Source organism: Engystomops pustulosus, chromosome 4, assembly GCF_040894005.1.
Source record: "Engystomops pustulosus chromosome 4, aEngPut4.maternal, whole genome shotgun sequence".
NCBI classification, from domain to species: domain Eukaryota; kingdom Metazoa; phylum Chordata; class Amphibia; order Anura; family Leptodactylidae; genus Engystomops; species Engystomops pustulosus.
In genome coordinates this window covers 168842057-168863915 of record NC_092414.1, presented here as the reverse complement: position 1 = coordinate 168863915, position 21859 = coordinate 168842057, and the positions used below count along the sequence as shown (strand labels likewise).

The 21859-nt window shown below is 37.5% G+C and overlaps 1 protein-coding gene across 8 annotated transcripts in view; it reads right to left on the bottom strand.

The window, feature by feature from the left end:
• The window catches only part of NTRK3 (neurotrophic receptor tyrosine kinase 3), a 442602-nt gene that overhangs the window by 73544 nt on the left and 347199 nt on the right, over positions 1-21859 (bottom strand). For 2 of the 8 annotated variants that reach the window (XM_072148530.1, XM_072148533.1), the window contains exon 14: positions 18381-20951. The exons of the other annotated variants lie outside the window; for them this stretch is intronic. In XM_072148530.1, coding sequence (XP_072004631.1) covers positions 20833-20951 — 119 coding nt within the window. In that variant the 3' untranslated portion in view covers positions 18381-20832. Of the gene's footprint in view, positions 1-18380; positions 20952-21859 lie in introns of those variants that run through there. 8 annotated transcript variants of the gene reach the window in all.

Sequence of the window (21859 nt, the reverse complement as noted above, 5' to 3'; positions counted from 1 at the left end):
CACTTTTGAGAATGAGCAAGAGGAAGTAGTAGTTTAGTATTACATTGGCTTTAAACTTTTTCTTTTACAATGGGGGGAATTCATTAAGATTGGCCATTATGACTAGATTGTCTTAAAATTTACCCTGCTCCAACTTGTCCAACCAATATGGGCACAAACTTTGGCAGTTCGGACCTAAGACCAGGTCTGATCTGGCATAGTCTCTGGTGGAGACTATGCTACATCCAGCAGCCCCTCCCAGAAAACTGTCAGAGAAAGTACAATGAGTTCCCTCCAGTGTGCGGATGGGAAATTCCTGTACAAGTGAACAATGTTCCATTAGTGGGGGCTATCACAGGCCAGACCTCAAATGAAAAGAAAGCAAAACAAATCTTAAAGACATTTCAAGAATACACTAAAAAGGTTAGTTTATTACATCATAAAAAAAAAAACTAAACTTTGGTGTTTTGCCATTTTTCTGCCTCTATGGTAAACAATCCAGTGACAAATATGCTGGTAACCTGCCTACAACATTCTGGATGGTAATAGCAATGGGAAAGTCAGCATAGCAGAGAATCAGGGAAAAGTCTCATCTCATGCTTAAATCCACGATCCAGGCATCTATATGTAGCATATAATAACATACAATATACAGTACATAAAATATTGGTGAATATGACTAGTAATTATAAAAAATTACACTACATGATGCGACTGGAAGGTGCACTGCCACCTGGTGGTAACAAATGTTTTTACAGTATCTATCGTATCTAAAGTATATATAATTATTTTTATGTTATAAGAGGCTCCTATATCAATAGTAATTCCTGGTTCCCGTTTCTGCCTCTATTTTCCCGCTTTCTAATAAACATACTGTTTACGTGTAAAGATGACAGCAGATCTTTACTAATATCACAACACTGATTACCTGCCATTTCCAATAATCCATTGCCCTATCAAATCATTGCATTAGGCTCTAGGCGTAACATTTAAAATACATTAAATCTGTGATAAATGGTTGAGCTGCACTGTACATAGATCCCCAGCAATACGTACACACTCTCTGCTCGTTTCCCATTTTGGTGCATATCATTTGCTTCATCGGGGAATGAATATTGATGACCTATGAATATTTCTGGCAAACACGCTCTATGCAGCTGGGTTTTCAGAACGTCTGCCAAGAGATTTTTCCTTAGTGTCTGCTTGACAGAGCTGCCTTTGATCACCTCAAATACTAAACCAAGACGTTAAAGAGGAATCACATGGTCCAGTGGATGGAAACCGTCACCCGGAGCAGCATGGGAGAAATATAGAAGTCTAGGATTTTATTTTACACCATAGTTCATATTGCATGTTTTCTACAAGTGCATCCAGAAATCCGATGTATGGTTGCCCCAGAAGCTGGCAATCACTTTGACTTCATTTTAAATGATAGCAAAGCTGTTTTCCATTGCTGACAGATTCTGTTCCACTTAAATGAATCGGAAAAAAAATGCGGAGCAGCTGCAATATATAATAAGGCAGGGCCTCTGAGAGATGGCTGAGGGAGATTTTGTTTGGTTGCTTCACACTGGTTCTAGATGCAAAGAAATACAGTAAGAACTCATATAAGTACCTTTACGTTATAAGCATGACCTGACCTTTCAATATATTGTTTTCTGCAATATTTAGCTGAAACTGTTGGCAACTAAATTGGCCTCTAGGCACATTGGATTGTGGAAGGCTTTTTCTGCTATTGGAGGATTGTGTGCCTCTACATTAGTGAAGAAAATGTATTGCAAGCACAAAATAATGGAACAGCAGATGTAGCAGAGCAGGATAGATCATTCAACCTTGTATCTGTTATAGGCTGGATCCATACAGGAAAATGGAAAATCGGCAGTAAATTTCTCTAAATTCCACCATGATATAAATATTTCATGATAATATTCCTATTGCTGTAGCATTGCAATGGTTAAAAGCGGTAAAGCAAACTTAGTTCACTTGCAAGCATTGATCAAACGCAACATTGATCATTAGAGGTAGGGCTTGCAATCTAGTTTGGGTTCAGGGTTTGGGTTTGGCTGCCCAATCCGGATGTATTGCTGCATTGGAGGCTGAACAGAAAATCTGGCAAATTGACACACCTAGCAATTAGCCATGGTTATTATTGACCAGGGGTATCCCCTTGGAAAATTTTCCTCAGGGTAGTGCCCGTTGTTAGGGTTCGGGGTCAGTGGACCCACTGGACCACCGCGGGAGATGGAACTACCCAACACCTGGGATAGGAGAATAAGTGGCACCTGGTCTTGCTGGCAGCGTGGTGCCACCAGGTTATTCCACAGGTGCGACTATCCCGCGGTGGCAGCCAAGGTCGCAGTACAGGAATGTGATCCAGGCTCAACGTCAGGAACAGGCATGGAGTCATGGGAAGGCGGCAGAGATGCAGAGGTCAGGTCCGAGGTCACAACAGGAATTCAGCATAGCAGGGAACAGGAACAAAGCACGGAATACAGAAACACACTGTGAAGCTTTCTTTATAGCAATGAGCACAAAGATCCGGCAGGGAATCCTGGGAACGGCTGGCCTTTAATGAGATCCGGGAGTTCCAGAGAAAATAAGAGGTGCGCTGGCACTTTAATTCCTCGAGTGGAGAGGGGAAAGGGGACGCGCGTGCGGACGGGAGCAGGAGCGTGGAGAGGTGAGTTTGGTGCCAGGGGTCAGCACCTCGGAGAGGGGCAAGAGTGTGCCCGCGATCCGAGACATGGATCGCGGTTGCACCCGTCACACCCATCTGATTTAGAGATCATGAATGAAAAATTTTTAAAGGTATACTGGATATTTTTCTACAATAGTTGTACATATATTACAAAGACTTAAAGGGGTATTCCATAACAACAGGATAGGAGATACATTAATCAATCGGGCCCCCTGACATATCATGAGAACAGGGTCCGTTGTACCTTAAAATGAAAAGATTGACTACTCATCAGTATGGTGCTGAAGGAGATGGCCAAGTGTGGTACTGGGCTACTTCCATATGCCCCCCTTCCCCCACTGAACCTCAAGTTTTCCCTTATGCTGTGTATAGGGAATAACTTGATATTTCTGGGCATCATTTTCTAACAGGGTCAACAAGGGTCAACTTTAAACCCTGGGACCTGGTTAGAAATTTCTTGTGTAAAGTTCACAAGAAACATATTGGTCTTTTATTCTTTATATATTTGCATTGTTATGCACATTTCTATGTGTGCTGTAAATGGGAGGCATCATAAAAGATCATCCTCAAGATGTCTGCAGAAGTTAAAATTAGAAAAAATGATATATAAAAGTGAATGAATGCAGCAGGTAAAATTAGATAAAATTAAATACAGCAGCAAATCCATATAAAAAATAGAGGTAAAACAGAAAAAAGTAGTAGAATAGCTTTGGTGAATGACAACTTAAAGAAAATCTACCATCAAAATCCATCATGATAATCATGGTATACTTATTAATATTATATTTGTTGTCTGCCATATTTCTAAGGTCAATTTCTGTTATTATTTTAATGAGCCTGTTGGGTTTTTGGGTCATTTTCACAGCCCTACTGTGCTGTAACTTCACAGGCTGTTACAATGAGCAGAGCAGGTCTCTCCTCCCCCTGCACTTCCTGCTGCTGCTAGGTTATGCAGGCAGAGCGAGGAGAGAGAGAGCAGGGGAAGGGGAAGACATGTTCGGCTCATTGTAACCGTCTTTGAATCTGCAGAACTAAGGTAACAACCCCAGTGCTATTCAGGCTCATTAGCATAATTTGAAGAGTGTATTTTAGAAGGAAGGATTCCATGGATAACAAATATAAGAAGATTACCACAGTCGCGGTGCCCGGGTCTATGAGTAAGTGTCCCTGCTTTATCACATTTGATCTTGATTGTAGATTTTCATTATCTACATTTTACATACTCAGCTTCATATACATCATGATACTGCAGCGTTGGTATTCTACTGTACGTGGCTTTACTGATTAATAATGTACAATTAAGCCGACACCATTCGAGTTCACTGTGGCTACCACTAGGAGCTCATCAAACTTCCTATACATCTCTCCAGGATAGAGACTCTCGTTTCGCTGAATCAGAAGAGCCCGATGGAGAGATGCTGTGTCTCACTGTTTCTTGTTAGTTTAATCACAGGATTGTCTGGTATTAAGTTCAGCCCTTCTATCAACACTTTGTAATTACTCCTGAATGTTACACTGTGGTGTTGATGCAATCTTTCAGCGCCGCAAGGAAGGCATTGAGCACAAGCGTAGCAAAGGCAAAGCTGCTGATTTTATTGTGATATTGATGAATACGTTTATGAGAAGAAGGATTCCTTTTATAGCTCAGGTGTATCTGACTAATAAATCCCTGCAACCAGATTTATTTATTGGGAAACTGATATGTTATATCCTTGGTCCTCCTGGATTATAAACACGTAGAAATGGGGGGATTTTCCCAACATGCTTGTGACTACATCATTTCTATACTTGAACATGTTGTGTTTCGCCAGATCTTTATTTCCGTAAATGGTTGACTATATTATATTTCTGAAGCTTTTTTTTTTCCTTTTTTTGTGGTGTCTCCACATTATTTTTCTAGAAAGTCCTGAATAAGTTGACAACTGTTGGAGCAGTTGAAGCTTTGTCTATGCATTAATTAAATACAAAATATGATCCAGAATTTAGCATTTTATAAGGAATGCAAGTTTTTATTAATGAAGATAAGGCAGAAGAATTTGACTTTTTGTTCCATTTCTGAGGAGGCAAGGTTCTGTAACAAGTAAATTGTCATCTGTATTATTCCACAAAGTCCTCCACTCTTTAGCTCTATTGATAAAAAGAGCAATGACTTATAGAATATAGTAACCAAAATAAAGGGGGGGGGGCATTTATCAGGGCTTCTATGCCAGAAAATAGTTGTAGAAGACCTGAAATAATCACATTTGCTAGCAAATCTCCAGAAATTGTGATTATTTCCCCCTTCATGCCATCTCCACCCCAAGGTAGTGTAAGGTGGTGTGAAAGGGGCATGGTCGTCTGTGGAGTGGGTTGGCACAGTGAGCTCCTGCCCCACGTTTCCAGGCTATGAAATATTTGTACACCAGGTTGGACCTGGCATAGAACTATGCGCTGCACAGCCCAGTTGGCAGATACCGGAGGCCGTAACAAGAGGCCGGAGGTCTCTTGATGTATTCAGTGGTGCTGGAGGAGCAGGGCTTTTATCATATACTGGCGCATGGAGCACAATGCATCTCCCCCATTGTCTGAAAGTAGTAATATATAAGAGAAAGTCAAATCAATTTCATATTATTACAATAATTTGAAGCAGAAGAATAGAGATAATATCATACATTGTTAAGAGAGCATAGTTTAAAAAAAAGCTTGTGTCTGCAAAGCCAAAATGAGCAGATTTGACATTTTATTTTTTTTTTATAAAGAAAAGTTAGAAGAAAGTACAAAAAGAAAATTTGTGAAAGATTAATTAATTATTATTTTAGGTTTACTTGATTCTCCGAGAATCGTATACTATAGAGAATGCTGGCATTAGAGCTCTGATATAGGCACAGTTTCTGGTCTACAGAAATTGTGCCCCATGTCGAGTGGGGCCGTTCATGTGCAGGACATGGCGCTATTCTATGCCTGGCCAGAGCCTCTTGAAAGATCCGTCTGGTGCAGAGGGAAGGGGGTGGAGTGGATCAGGGGCACCATTATAAGATGGGACACCATGCACCAGAATGTGATAAATGTGCCCCCTCATAGATGGTATGGCAAAAATCACTTCAGGCAATCATTTTGTAAAATGTAATATCAGTCTCCTATTGTATATATATATTTATATATATATATATATATATATATATATATATATATATATATATACACTCACCGGCCACTTTATTAGGTACACCATGCTAGTAACGGGTTGGACCCCCTTTTGCCTTCAGAACTGCCTCAATTCTTCGTGGCATAGATTCAACAAGGTACTGGAAGCATTCCTCAGAGATTTTGGTCCATATTGACATGATGGCATCACACAGTTGCCGCAGATTTGTCGGCTGCACATCCATGATGCGAATCTCCCGTTCCACCACATCCAAAAGATGAATGTGGATTGGATTGAGATCTGGTGACTGTGGAGGCCATTTGAGTACAGTGAACTCATTGTCATGTTCAAGAAACCAGTCTGAGATGATTCCAACTTTATGACATGGCGCATTATCCTGCAGAAAGTAGTCATCAGATGTTGGGTACATTGTGGTCATAAAGGGATGGACATGGTCAGCAACAATACTCACGTAGGCTGTGGCATTGCAACGATGCTCAATTGGTACCAAGGGGCCCAAAGAGTGCCAAGAAAATATTCCCCACACCATGACACCACCACCACCAGCCTGAACCGTTGATACAAGGCAGGATGGATCCATGCTTTCATGTTGTTGACGCCAAATTCTGACCCTACCATCCGAATGTCGCAGCAGAAATCGAGACTCATCAGACCAGGCAACGTTTTTCCAATCTTCTACTGTCCAATTTCAATGAGCTTGTGCAAATTGTAGCCTCAGTTTCCTGTTCTTAGCTGAAAGGAGTGGCACCCGGTGTGGTCTTCTGCTGCTGTAGCTCATCTGCCTCAAAGTTCGACTTACTGTGCGTTCAGAGATGCTCTTCTGCCTACCTTGCTTGTAACGGGTGGCGATTTGAGTCACTGTTGCCTTTCTATCAGCTCGAACCAGTCTGCCCGTTCTCCTCTGACCTCTGGCATCAACAAGGCATTTCCGCCCACAGAACTGCCGCTCACTGGATGTTTTTTCTTTTTCGGACCATTCTCTGTAAACCCTAGAGATGGTTGTGAGTGAAAATCCCAGTAGATCAGCAGTTTCTGAAATACACAGACCAGCCCTTCTGGCACCAACAACCATGCCACGTTCAAAGGCACTCAAATCACCTTTCTTCCCCATACTGATGCTCGGTTTGAACTGCAGGAGATTGTCTTGACCATGTCTACATGCCTAAATGCACTGAGTTGCCGCCATGTGATTGGCTGATTAGAAATTAAGTGTTAATGAGCAGTTGGACAGGTGTACCTAATTAAATGGCCGGTGAGTGTATATTATAATTTTATATTTACAGTTAGGGCCAGAAATATTTGGTCAGTGACACAATTTTCATGAGTTGTGCTCTGCATGCCACCACATTGGATTTGAAATGAAACCTCTACAACAGAATTCAAGTGCAGATTGTAACGTTTAATTTGAAGGGTTGAACAAAAATATCTGATAGAAAATGTAGGAATTGTACACATTTTAGGAGCTCAAAAGTAATTAGACAAATAAACCCAAACAAAATATTTTTATTTTCAATATTTTGTTGGGAACCCTTTGGAGGCAATCACTTCCTTAAGTCTGGAACCCATGGACATCACCAGATGCTGGGTTTCCTCCTTCTTAATGCTTTGCCAGGCCTTTACAGCCGCAGCCTTCAGGTCTTGCTTGTTTGTGGGTCTTTCAGTCTTAAGTCTGGATTTGAGCAAGTGAAATGCATGCTCAATTGGGTTAAGATCTGGTGATTGACTTGGCCATTGCAGAATGTTCCACTTTTTTGCACTCATGAACTCCTGGGTAGCTTTGGCTGTATGCTTGGGGTCATTGTCCATCTGTACTATGAAGCGCCGTCCGATCAACTATGCAGCATTTGGCTGAATCTGGGCTGAAAGTATATCCCGGTACACTTCAGAATTTATCCGGCTACTCTTGTCTGCTGTTATGTCATCAATAAACACAAGTGATCCAGAGCCATTGAAAGCCATGCATGCCCATGCCATCACGTTGCCTCCACCATGTTTTATAGAGTATGTGGTGTGCCTTGGATCATGTGCCGTTCCCTTTCTTCTCCAAACTTTTTTCTTCCCATCATTCTGGTACAGGTTGATCTTTGTCTCATCTGTCCATAGAATACTTTTCCAGAACTGAGCTGGCTTCTTGAGGCCTTTTTCAGCAAATTTAACTCTGGCCTGTCTATTTTTGGAATTGATGAATGGTTTGCATCTAGATGTGAACCCTTTGTATTTACTTTCATGGAGTCTTCTCTTTGCTGTTGACTTAGAGACAGATACACCTACTTCACTGAGAGTGTTCTGGACTTCAGTTGATGTTGTGAACAGGTTCTTCTTCACCAAAGAAAGTATGCGGCGATCATCCACCACTGTTGTCATCCGTGGACGCCCAGGCCTTTTTGAGTTCCCAAGCTCACCAGTCAATTCCTTTTTTCTCAGAATGTACCCGACTGTTGATTTTGCTACTCCAGGCATGTCTGCTATCTCTCTGATGGATTTTTTTCTTTTTTTTCAGCCTCAGGATGTTCTGCTTCACCTCAATTAAGAGTTCCTTTGACCGCATGTTGTCTGGTCACAGCAACAGCTTCCAAATGCAAAACCACACACCTGGAATAAACCCCAGACCTTTTAACTACTTCATTGATTACAGGTTAATGAGGGAGACACCTTTAGAGTTAATTGCAGCCCTTAGAGTCCATTGTCCAATTACTTTTGGTCCCTTGAAAAAGAGGAGGCTACGCATTACAGAGCTATGATTCCTAAACCGTTTCTCCGATTTGGATGTGGAAACTCTCATATTGCAGCTGGGAGTGTGCACTTTCAGCCCATATTATATATATGATTGTATTTCTGAACATGTTTTTGTAAACAGCTAAAATAACAAAACTTGTGTCACTGTCCAAATATTTCTGGCCCTAACTGTATAACATTTTTTTATTGTGTTTGGGGGGATGTGTTGACAAATTTTTAAAAAATAATTAATTAACAAACTTTTCTTAGTTTGTAAAATAAAATCAACCTACTTCCTCCGATGGAGGTCTTTATTCCAGCCTGTACAGTGTGTCCATGGAGGCTGCATGAGCTTACATCCAATCTCCCTGTGTTTGGTTAAACAGCTCTGAGAAGGGAGGATTAACCCCTTCATTTTCTTGATTGATCTTTGGAAATACTGCTCAGAGCATACTACAGCCAGTGAGAGAGCAGAAAGGGTTAACACACAGCTGTGTAACACGCAGTTGAGGAGAGAGAGAGACCCATCTTAAATCCTGTAGACAGAGTCTCCATAGCAACTTAGAAGTAACGTTGTAACTAAGGGGCACTTAGCAGTCTGTTTCTTTACAAACTAAGCTGAATTTCTTAATTTAGTATATTACATAAATGTTTACAACACTCAACCCCCCCCCCCCCGAATATCCAAAAATCACCTTAAATGACGGCTACTTTTTAAGTTTTCTACCTAGTCGAAACTGCATGTGTTCCATTTGACAGACACCTCGTAATATGTCCTTGAGTTTTACTGTAACTAACCTGCAATATCACAGTCTCTATGAAAGAAGGAAGACAATAAATGGTTGATTTCACAATTCTGCCGAAAATTGCATTGACCTTAGACAAAGCAATTAATGTAAGATTTGTGTCTTTCTAATACTTAGTTATATCCACATGTTTCCCTGAGATCTTATGGGATACAATATATTGTACATTGATCAGAAATCGATTCCACCTCCTTTAACACTAAGTTTTCTACATAATAAAAATTTCCTCCTATGTCCTGCAATGCTGGAGCAGGTACTCCATATATACTACAGAAATTGAACCATGTTGGCACCTAACATTTCTACCAAGCTGACAGCAAACACACTCGAGACAGTAAATTGTAGGCATTAAATGGGTGTTAAGAAAACTGATTGCTATGCTGTCAGGTCATGTCCACAGAGGTCTTACAAACCTCCTATATCCCGAAAAGTACGAAAATCACACAAGTTGTTATTATAACAGGCTGTGCCGTGTGAACTCAAATTAACATTTCAGATTTCACAAAAGCTTTGAATGCAGTGCCTTGTACATTGTAAAACCGGTGAACAGCTTTATTATTATGTGACGGTAGAATAAAGCTGGACCCCGGTCATCTTCGAGAATTACGGGATGTTTGATATACTGTACAATAATTAAGAAATTTGATGTAAATACCAGGAAATCTAAAGAAAGACATCGCATTGGTTGTGATTGGAAATACTTCTCCTTGCCCAAAGTTCCCAATCTACCGCTTTATTATTCTTTGTGACCCATTAGTAGCAAGGATCATACACCCTACCTGTTTTCATTGCTTTCTTTAGCATATTGTAATAAATGAGCATAATATATTGCAGATTTTTTTCTATAACTTTTCCATTGTTTACTTTTTTTCTAATTAGAAGGGGAAATTTGAGAAAGGGCTATCCACAGGGCATCAACATTTTTGTCTGGCAAGGAAATTACATTGCATTTATTAAATTAACTTTCTTTCTTCTACAAATCTACGTCAATTTTTACTTCTAAACAAAGACTTTCATGATGTAATTGTGAACTTATTATTTCTGCAAAGTCTACATTTGCTCCAATGACAATATGAATACTTAAAGCTTAAAGGGAACCTGTCAGCAGAAATTGTCCTAATAAACCGCTTCCAGTTTGTTGCCAGTTTCCATATCATGTTCCTTCATAAACTAGCGTGTTGGCATCATTCAGCAAAATAACTAAAGTCGAACTCTCTCCTTCAGATCACCCCACTGATGAAATAGACATCATGCACCAGAGTCCTCCAGAACTGATTGCAAATGTTCATGGATACAAGACCATCAATTACAGTAAAAGGGGACTTCAGAAGCAGGGAGAGTGTGACTTCAGCACTAAACTCTCCACCTTAGTGGCTTTATGCAACCAATGTATATCTCACTTTAAAGTAAATTTAAAAAGTAAAGGTAAAGCTATGAAATGATAAGGATCAGAAAGTTGTTACGCTGCTCCACAACAAACTTAAAGTGGTGTAAGTAAATTTCTGCTGATAGGTTCCCTTTGAGAGTGCTGACTTCGATCTGAAAATACCCCAAACATTAGTACTAGCAAAAATGGGGTGCAGAGGGTTCTTATAGCAAGCATATCACATGAACAATAATAACTACTGATGACCAGCCAGGTGGGCTACTGAAGTTAAAGGAAAACTTTGAACTTAACAGAAGTTGATAAGCATTTAAAGGACATCTACCAAATGGATCTAGGATTGTAAATCAAGCACACCAACATACTATGTGTGCCCCCTATGGCAGGATCTGCACTTCATTTAGCTTCCTATCCTTGTTTATTAAAAAAGGTTTTAAAAATGATGCAAATAAGCCTGTGGGACCTGCCTCCATAGGCGTTTTATGAAGCCTGGAGCCTCTCAAACTAATTTACATAATTAAAACATTTTTTATTTAGAAAACAAGGGCATTATAAGCTAAAAGAAGAGTAGATCTTGCCAGAAGGTGCACACCAGTATGTCAGTGTGCTTGGTTTACAATCCTTGATCCTGGTGGTAGATTTCCATTAAGCATATATGTTGAAGACACAACACGTAGAACTATTGTTGATCAAAAATAGGTTATATTGAAACTGTGTAATGGGTTTAGGACTTCTAATGCAGTTAATTAACATGATTATATAAATTTCCAATTTTAGACTAGAATTATTTTAAAAATTGTGAGTGACATTAAAGAGGAATATTTCATTACCTGGAATCTGATATGTATGATGACATACAGTAGAACAGTGGCTAATCTTCAACTACATCCTATAGAAAATCTAAATACAGTAAAATTCCGTAAAATTAGTCAGAATTTTTTTCTAGTTGTAGAGATATAAGCAGAATTTTTAAGTTCCATACAATGCCCTACAAAGATTTAACTGAAAAAGGACCTTTCCCTTAGAAGACCCTGTTCGTGAATTAAAATAAAAAATCTTACATTGAGTTTACAAATTGATCTTTAACTAGACCAATCTCCCTGTTGTATATTTCCCAAGTATTTATGATTTATAGTCTTGGGAACATTATTGGTACTTTTAATGTACACTATTTGGTAAGATTTATTAGGAGAGCACAGAGGACTGCAGTAGTCTGCCTGTGCCAACGAGGTTAAGTTAAATGATCTGTGACATATTCACTTAATATTAAAGCTTTCAAAAAGATGAAGATATTTTTCTCTGAAAAGATAAGTCATCAGTTCTACAGATGCAAATACCGTACTGCATATGAAGTGCAAGTGAGGTAGAGGATTAATAGAGGATAAATATTTTCAATTTTTTTAAATTGATTAATCACCAAATAGATTTTTTTCCACCATTTTTTCTAATGCAGCACATAATGCTAAGTTTTTAACATTTATTTAAGAGAATAAAGATTGTTAATACAGGCGGAGCCCGACTTAAGGACACCTGACTTACACACAACCTCTAGTTACAGTCCGGCCTCTCTGCCCACTGTGACCTCTGTTGAAACTCTTTGGATTCTTTAGTTCCAGGCTGCAATTATCAGCTGTAAGGTGTCTATAATGAAGCTATATTCATAAGCCTTGTACTTAAGACAACAAAATAATTTTGAAAATCCAATTGTCACAGGGACACAATTTTTTTTTTCTAGAGCTACGATTAAAAAATATACCAGTTCTGACTTGCATACAAATTCAGCTTAAGTAGAAACTTAAAGAACCTTTCTTGTACAAAACTGCCTGTACAGTGGTTTCAGAATGCAATCCACCACAACAACCCTGAGGATCAGAATTTAACTGTCCCTTCCTGCATGAGTTTCCATCAATTTTTACAGTTTTCTTATTAAAAAAGGTAAACCTTTTTAGAAAAATAAAATAATTGAATACTTTCTGCAAATTCATTCATGCTAATTGTGCCATAAGTAATTGCTGACTCCATATAGCCACCCAAACCGCCGACCAAATTTTATACTCCACCCATGAAATCCTTGTAAATCTGTTCCTGCTTTCCATACACATGTGCACATAAGCCATTTCAGGACCTTTGAAGATCCTCTAAAGGTCCCGAAACACAGTAGGGAAGCATCCTCAATTCCCCAAGAAGCTTAATGCTAGTAGCATGTGAAGGGAGTGAATTCTGAAATTGTAGGGGCTATAATATTCATACAGCCCAGGGCCCATGGCAATCTTAATACATTCATGTTTGCATGGCAGAAAACTTGCACAGAAGGTACGATACTTTAGCCCCTTTGCCCATGGTTGACCCCCGTGAGACCGGAAAGAGCAACCTGGAAGGATCTTTAGCATTAATTATCTGAACATTTTTCTTTGGTGGCTTCATGGAGCATGGTGACCTGAAACTTGCTGATGAGTTGGCGTAAGGGGGTATAAAGTCTCAATTCCTTGCTGTGCCCATGGAAGTTTGACTATTTCAGAACTCATTCAACAGAATACGGTGTACAAACTCTGATAAATCTACCCCGTTGTATTTAGTGTATTCATACATAGACCTTTCAGATATGGTGGATCAAGGCTGTTTTTCACTGCTGTCCACTGCCGGCCTGACAGCTATCTAGAGCATACCTTTTATGTGCATTCACATATATATTAATACAATGTTGGCGTAATTGTTCATATCATCTAATATATACAAAAAAAATTCTAATTATGGTAAATCTTATTGGGTTAATTGTACAATTATTTCTCATACTTAATTTACATGGTACTGAAAAGTAGTTTTGTTTGATATAGAATTAAAATAAGCTGCAGCTATAAAAGAATAAAACTGAGAAAATATGCTAAGATGACAACCTCTGACTATAATAAGCCATTTGCTATTTACTGCAAAATACTGTGTAAATTAGTCATGCTGATAATCCCACTTGGTATTTTCATTTCAGTCATAGGCTCCAAAAAAACAACCCATTTACTGATAATTAGAGATGAGCAATCCTCTAGCCTTTCATTTTTCTAATTATTTGTGAAGCTGGGATTCTATTTTCTTCAGAATAATTCTTCCCCCATGAACAAACTTTTTGCGATTCAGCTTTTATGTTCTTAAAGCAATGAAGCTGACAAATGCCAAAACTTGAGACTGTACAACATTCAGTGTGTAGACATCACACCATGGACCAACATCCAAAGAGAGGAAGCCATACTTGCCCCCAATACCGTACAGTACATAAAGGCATTATTTTAGCGCTTCTCATTTTAAGTTCTGCAAGATATATATGATATAATCCAGCCGGATATAAACTCTAAATATAAGTCACGAAACAAGAATATTTTCATCCTATTCTTTGTTTAACCACCTAAAGATTTGAAAAGAGAACCTGTCAGTAGAAATTGATTTTTATAAACCAGTATGTTGTCAAGCAGCGTAAAGGAAGTCTACCATCAAAATCAAGCATGACAAATCAGGAGCACTTACTGATGACGCTGGTAATCTCCTTATATATGTTATCCATGGCCTCCTTCTTTCTAATATTAACCTTTAAAATTATGTTAATAAACCTAAGGTGCTACTCTACCACCTGTGTGATAGACTGTTACACTGCCTCTTCCTCTCTTCCAGTCTCTGCTCCATCCGCAGTGAGTGGTTCAATGCAGGGCTATTAATTAGAGAATAGGGGCATTCTGAGTCAGAGTGAGCTTAACTGCAGTGCTAAACTATCCACCTCCATGACTCTTTACAACCGTTTTGCATTTCACTTCAAAAGTTGATTTTCTGGATGATGTCACCACATACATGATCTGGTAGGTGTTAATACTCAAAATACTCAGTGACTTATTTATTATTTATTTGGGTTTGTTACACTTTTACCATTCTTGCCTTTTTTCGGAAACATTGCAGGGGAAATTTGTATTTTCCTTGAAAAGCATTGGAAGTTTAGCTCTGGAACTTTTATTTTATAAGAAGTACAAGAACGGGATGTACTACAACATGTATCAGTGTTACTTTTATATTGTCTTTCAAACAATAGCAAATGCAGTGTTTCTGCACGATAATTCTTCAACAACAGCATGTACTATTCTGGACAGATTTCTCACAAACTTAGAAAAAAAAACAAGAAACAACAAGTCATATTTTTTGGTTTGTACTTATTAAATTAGCAATGCTTTTTTATAGGGAAAATCTAAAGGAACTTATTTTTATTTAATTGTGTTTTGATGGTCATCTTAGCTGCTCCAAATGAAGTTCCTAAATGAATAAATCCTAAAAGTAGCCATTTACCTTAGACTGATGATCAACTACCTGTCATGGTAGTCCTCCTATCCCTTCTATATGTTGGACATATGAACCTGACCTTCATAGAAAGAGGAGCATGCCACTGGCAGAAACCTCCCCTGAAAGCAAAATATCCATCATTTTAATATCTAACATGTCTGATCCATCCATTCCTGTCAAGGAGAGAACCTTCTCTGACAAAGCATTTGGGACTTTATACATACACATAAGAAATAGGTGTTTTTGAGCAAAGTTGCATGAAACTATTACAGGATTATTGAGTGGATGTAATTCACCCGGTTCAGTTTTCGTTAATGTTTCTAATAACGGTTTTCTCTACTTCTATGAAAACTTTGAACTGTGATATGGCACATCACACAGAAAAAGGTGACCACAAAATAATGTATGATGCAGTTCTGCTTTTTCACATATTATTGTGGGAAATAAGCAAAGCCATAGACATGTGACCTTATTGTGGATTTTTGGGTAAAGTGAAATGCAGATGTTTATTTTTCATACCAAAGATCATGTTGGTGGTTTAGCAAAACCATACAGATATAAAGTTTTGCCTGTGAATCCTGAGGTAGAACCAAAATCACTATATCACATATAAGAGTAAACACAATTATGTGTCCAGTTATGAGCACAGGGGCAAAAGCATACAAATGCCATGGAGTTTAGATGAAAGGTTTGTCCACTTTTAGGAAATAAATTATAGTGTTTGCATAAAAGTTTTACGGTTTTTCAATATAATTTCTGTATCCATTATGCTCTGCTTGCTGTCATTGTATAGGAAGTTTCATTGTTTACTTCTTGTGGATAGAAATCTGTCCAAGGTCATGTGATGTCACACAGGTGTATGACTCATTATAACACACAGCTTAGATTACTATAATGAGCTGGGCATCTGTGTGACATCACATGACCAGGAACAGATTTCTATACACCGGAAGTAAACAATGAAACCTCATGTAGAATGTCAGGAAACAGAGATTTAGAAAACCATGAACTGATACCGAAAGCATATTTAAACATTGTATAACTTTTCATTATTTGGTGGAAACTGGACAACCCCTTTAATTTACATGGCTTTACAAAAACCAACCATATCATATGTCAGAAATGATTGCTGCAGAAGACAACCCATTTAGATCAGACACAAATAAACACCTAAGCAGTTAAATAACACAGATACATCTCATAGAAAATAAAGTGTTTATTAAGAAACTGTATATAATGAATATATTTTGAATACACAAGATTTGTGTAACCAGTTTCTATATTATGGCACAATATTCATTGTATTAAAGTTACATTTTCGTTTTTCAATAGGCTGAATGTGAGGTAATAATCTTAATTAAAATATCAGCCTTTTGTTCCAATTTTAGATCGCTGGTCCAATAAAATGGCAAAAAAAGAAAAAGAGTTTCCCTGCAGTTGATCAACATGGTACAATACATAATTTTGGTGGTCACTAAATTGTTGAACTTAATGGTCATGCTTAGAGTGGAGGTCCACCTTCGATAACATTGACACTATCCTTAGCAAATATATTTTTCTATCTTTTTACTTCTGTAGTTTAGAACAAAACTGTCGCTGTCTGGTATGATAAAAAATGGCCAAGAAATGTAAGGCTACTATGTACAGTATCATAGTAGCTTTAACATTTCTTGTGAAGGTCTTTACTATCAAAAGTTCAACAGACTTATTTTCGGAGAATGATATCATGTCATTGGTTGGCAACTGCATTGATAAAGTATTACGGAAGCAATAACCTAATTTCCACTGCATGTTACAGGGATGTCTTTAACCCAGATCTGGTAATACTATGTGGTTTGTTTTCCATTGTAAGTACCGGATGACAGAACTAGAGGTAACCAGCATTTTGGACTTTTGACACTGTAGTACTGCGTAATATTACTTGCTATCTAATTTAGGGTAGGTAATAAAAAAGTACTTGGACCAAGGTAACAAAAGTCGCAATGAAGGTGAGAAAAGGTGACCCTGTACCATGTAATGGAAAATGAGCTTATTGTTACATGAATACCTTAAATATTCAATATAATGTAAATATTTAAGATGGTTGTCCAGTCACAATGAGTTATCACCTATTCCCCGCCTTCATCAGCTATAGAAAAACAGAACAGCAGGACACATGTGTGTGCAACTTCTCCATTGATTTGGGTGAACAATGGACCCACGTTTTTGTGATCTGTGGTAGTCCCACCACTGAGATCTCCACCAATCAACAAGTTATACCTTATACCTATCATTGTGACTGGAAAACCCCTTTAATACATAGGAGAGATTCCTCAGCAACAGCTCGTTGACAAATAATAGGTAGCAACACAACAATGTGTTTTATAGTTTTACAGGTAGCAACATAAAGATGAACAATATATTATATGGTACATGAAGTACAAACTGCAAAAATGTAATGGAAAGTATTACAAATGTGTCAAATTATACATTCACATATAGTCAACGTTAAACAAACATGAATCTTTACAGTAATAAACATTGTACAATTGCCATTTATACAAGCTAATATGTTGTACTGATATGTTCATTATTAAAGCAGAGCTGTCCTTGAGCCCCTTATTATTGTATTTTGCATTTGCTTTGTATACAGTGATGGAGCAATTTTATCAATTATTTAGAACTTTTTTTTACAGAATCACTTGAAAGGCTACAACATGGCTTTGCGGTTAAAGGCATGACTTTGAAGGGAAAGGGACCGTGACTTAAATGCACCAAATTTTTGTGTAAGATTCTGGCCTGAAACAAGCCACTAACACAAGACATTTGAACCACTACAGGACAACCTGATTTACTGATTTACTGACAAACTACTGATTTCGGAGACCATATAGCTCCAAGCTTAGACTAAGAAACTAGCTTTCTGATCTACTGATAAGCAGAATAGATAAAGTTTGTGAATATTCTGTTCAGGTCCAGCTACAAAGCCCGGCCCCAGTGGGTGATCCTCCTCCCTAAAATGTAGGTGCACATGCGCTGTGCAACATGTAAGTGCTGCGCACCACATTGACTGATCGTGGGTGTTACCAGCAGGGGAGGCTAAGTCAAATCTTGGGGTTTGGGTCTGCTTAACACTTCTTAGGTAATGCGAATATAGTAAAATACACTTTGGGATATATTGTCACTATCTCCCCCTCTAACACATTACAGTGGGCCATTAAACAGTTGCCTAATTGCCGAATTGTGGACCCTAGGTCAATGTGCAAAAATATATTATGAAAGTTAGAAATTAAAAAAATACAATTTGGCTCTTGTTGTGTTCATAATAACCCAAGCTATAAAAACATCACATTAGTCTTCCCATGCAGGGAACACCATAATAAAAATTGAAAAAGAATTTGCCAAAATACCGTAATTTTTTTTTTGTCTATATTTTTCTTTCAAAAAAGTGCAGTGGTGAGATTCTTTTGGTGAGATGTAGTATTTTTCTATTCCCAACCAGAAAGAGTTAATAAAAAAATAATAAATGTTATATAGTATATGTTCCCCAAAATGGGGCAGTTCCACTTTTCGCACAAAAAATATGCCCTTTTACAGTTACATTGACAAAAAAAAAATATTAGGGCTTTAGTTGTGTGTTAACAGAAAAATGTAAAAAGAAAACTGGTGTTCATTCATTCTGGGTCATACAGTGGTTTAAGATGTATGAAGTTTTTCACACATCATCGAGGCGAGTTTTAAGGAATTAATATTGGTAAATATAAGCCATAGCACATATTCTTGAGAAATTAAAAGTATTTAGTCATTCTCGCCCAATACAAATTCTCTATTTGGAAAGATTATTCATAATTCCCTGTATACAAAGCAAATATTTTTTGGGACCATACGACAATTGCCCTTCAACTGATATAAATTAATCATTTTGTTTAGCTCTCTTAAATAAGATGAATGTGTTACAGAATATAACAAAGTGAAACTTGGCACAATTTAATATTCAAGAAGTATTTTTATAAATATTGGTAGATATTATTCAGAAATTTTCATATGTAATAAGAGCAAAATATTTCTCTACTATTCATTACTTGATCTGCAGTCATTTTGTTTGTGTTAAATTATCATAGAAAACATAGCTTTTGTCTGATGTGTAGTAATATTTCTAAGTGTACATACAAACAGACACATTTTCAGGCACAATGGTTCTAGGGAACGCAGGCTTGGATTTTTGCACTCTTACTTTTATATTTTATGGGAATTATTGGGCTAAGGGACTTACAAGTTCTAACCTTGCTCAGAACTATAAACTCTAATTTACCAGGACACAGGAAAGACGCAGGAATTTTATGGCAAATAAAGCACAATATCTATGGATATGTTTATAGATCTGATAATCTCATCAATCTGCAGAGCTTCTGATATCATTACAGGAATTTTAAATTGTTAGGGTGATCAATGAAGCAGAAACGATGTATCTTGGACAAAGTGCATGACAAAACATTGATCACAAATGAAGTGCATGCAGCAATAGTTTGCTGGTTTGGTGCCTTAGACAACATGACAGTATAAGGCCTCATGCACACAACTGTTTAGCGGTTGTATAAAAGTTTGGATTTGGGCCTATACAATGCCTACAAATGCTTTCTATTTCACATGTGGGCATTGGCATGTTCCATGGGGTGCCATATTATAAGATGTATAATGTGTATTTTTGTAATAATTTACCATATGGAGTCACCATAAACTGACACATGGGGAACATATGACTCATTAGTAAGGAGCCATATTGAATCCAGGTGCCTCTATATAGGCTCCGTGCACACAGAAGAGCTGTGTGTATGATGCTCTAGGATGATATTTATGTGATAAAGGTTTGAGGTCTTAGTGTAGATATACATGTTTTATCTCTGCTGTAGTCTCCCTTCTTCATCATGAGTAAGAGGTAATCAATGGCTACCGAAAATATGCTGTTCCTCTTAAATCTAGACGATAAGGCCATTTCTCTATTTGGCACCATCTTCAAAATATGTTTTCTGTGTATACAAGGTGAGTACAACAGAGTCAAATCCATGTATCATACCCTAAAAGGACCAATTTAGTCAAAGCAAATATTGCTTTTTGTGACTTAATAATTTTTACCTCACGTGTTGTCCCCCAACCCCACACGTCTTACCCCTAAAAAAAGAAAATAATACAAATAATAAAAATTCTGACGCACAAAAGATTTGTAAAACATTTCATTGAAAAATAATTACAATTTCTCCTGTTAAAAAAAGTAAGATTTCACTTCTTATTGTGTCGCTTCTTCAGTCACAAAAACCTACGATGCCCTTTTCTTACCAGTCTTCATTATTTAGAGACTTCCATGACATACAAGGCCCTGCTTTATGAGATCTCTTTAGGTTGCCATTTCAAAGGATGATGACATCATTAATAAGGTGGTGTGAAGTCACAGGATCACAGAAAACTCAAACACAGATTCCAAACAGGAAAAACACGACTAAGGATTTTTTTTTTAAACAAATACAACTAGTGTTTATTATAAAGATGGCTCCTTTCGAGTCTGTCTCCTTTGTTTTATTATAAGTTGCTGCTCCTGCTGCTGTTGCTGTGGCATGTCTGGATAATTTGGAAAGCAGTAGCTACTGTAGTTAAAGCAACATTTATCTTTCGACAGAAATACGTTTCTGTCGTATTAAAAGTTTACAACAGAGGACTAGTGCAGTCTTGTGAAACCTTGATCCAAAAGTTTTCTGTGCCTCCCTTCACATTTTGAGACAACAGCCTAAACTTGACAACATAAACAAGGAACTTTAGAGGCTTAAAAGACGTGGCGTCCTTTGCTGAAATAAACACCGACGTCGTGAACATAAATGCCTTGGTTAAGAGGTTTGGGGTGTCCGGGAAGGCTTATTGTGTTCAACATATATTCTCTGAAACCTAAAAAAAAAAGAAAAAACAAAGGCAAAATAAAGGAAGGAAAAACAAAAATAGGAAGGTAATTTAGGGAAAAATAAGCAAATAAATATTATGTAATAAATTCTAGTTTGAAGGGAACAGATCGTCAAATAAATTAGTCCATTAAGAATAAAGGGAAGAGGAAAAAGGAAGAGGATTTTTTTTTGGTTTTGTTTTAACTATGATGAACATTAAACAAGTTGTCAAAATAAGAAAGGGCCACCATTTTTATTACACTTTGAGTGAAGAAATAAGAGACAGTCAGCAGGTCAATTATTATTGCAAAAATGAAAAAAGCAAGCAAAAAAAAAATCATTATCCACATATATGCCAGAGCAGTATGTGTTCATAGTATCGCAGTTGAGAAACATAAAAACCAGGAAAAAATCCTATTAAAAACCTATTCTATATATTTTAGAATAGAAGATATGAAATATATATATATATATATATATATATATATATATATGTGTGAAATAAGCAGCAAAAAAGTAGTGACACCTAAACAAATATGTGCGACTTCCTTTTAAATAAGAACTTGCCACATGAGCCAGTATACATGACTTGCAAAAGTGATGCAGCACCAACAAGAAGGATGACAATGAGGAGGAAGATGAATTTGATAATAATAATGATTTTTTTTAAAAACAGAAAGCATAAACAGACAAGTTATGGTATGAACTTTTTATGGTGTTTCATGCTTATTATCTTCAAATCACACAGATTACAATAAAACACATGTAACTGCCTATATGTTAACACTAGCATGATAGCTTCCATATACAATGCAGTGGCATTTAAAGGGTAACACCCATTCCAGCACTGATTGCAGGTGTTACTGGAGGGGTTCAGCTTTGAAGAGAATGGAAGAGAACTTTCAGGTTGAGGTT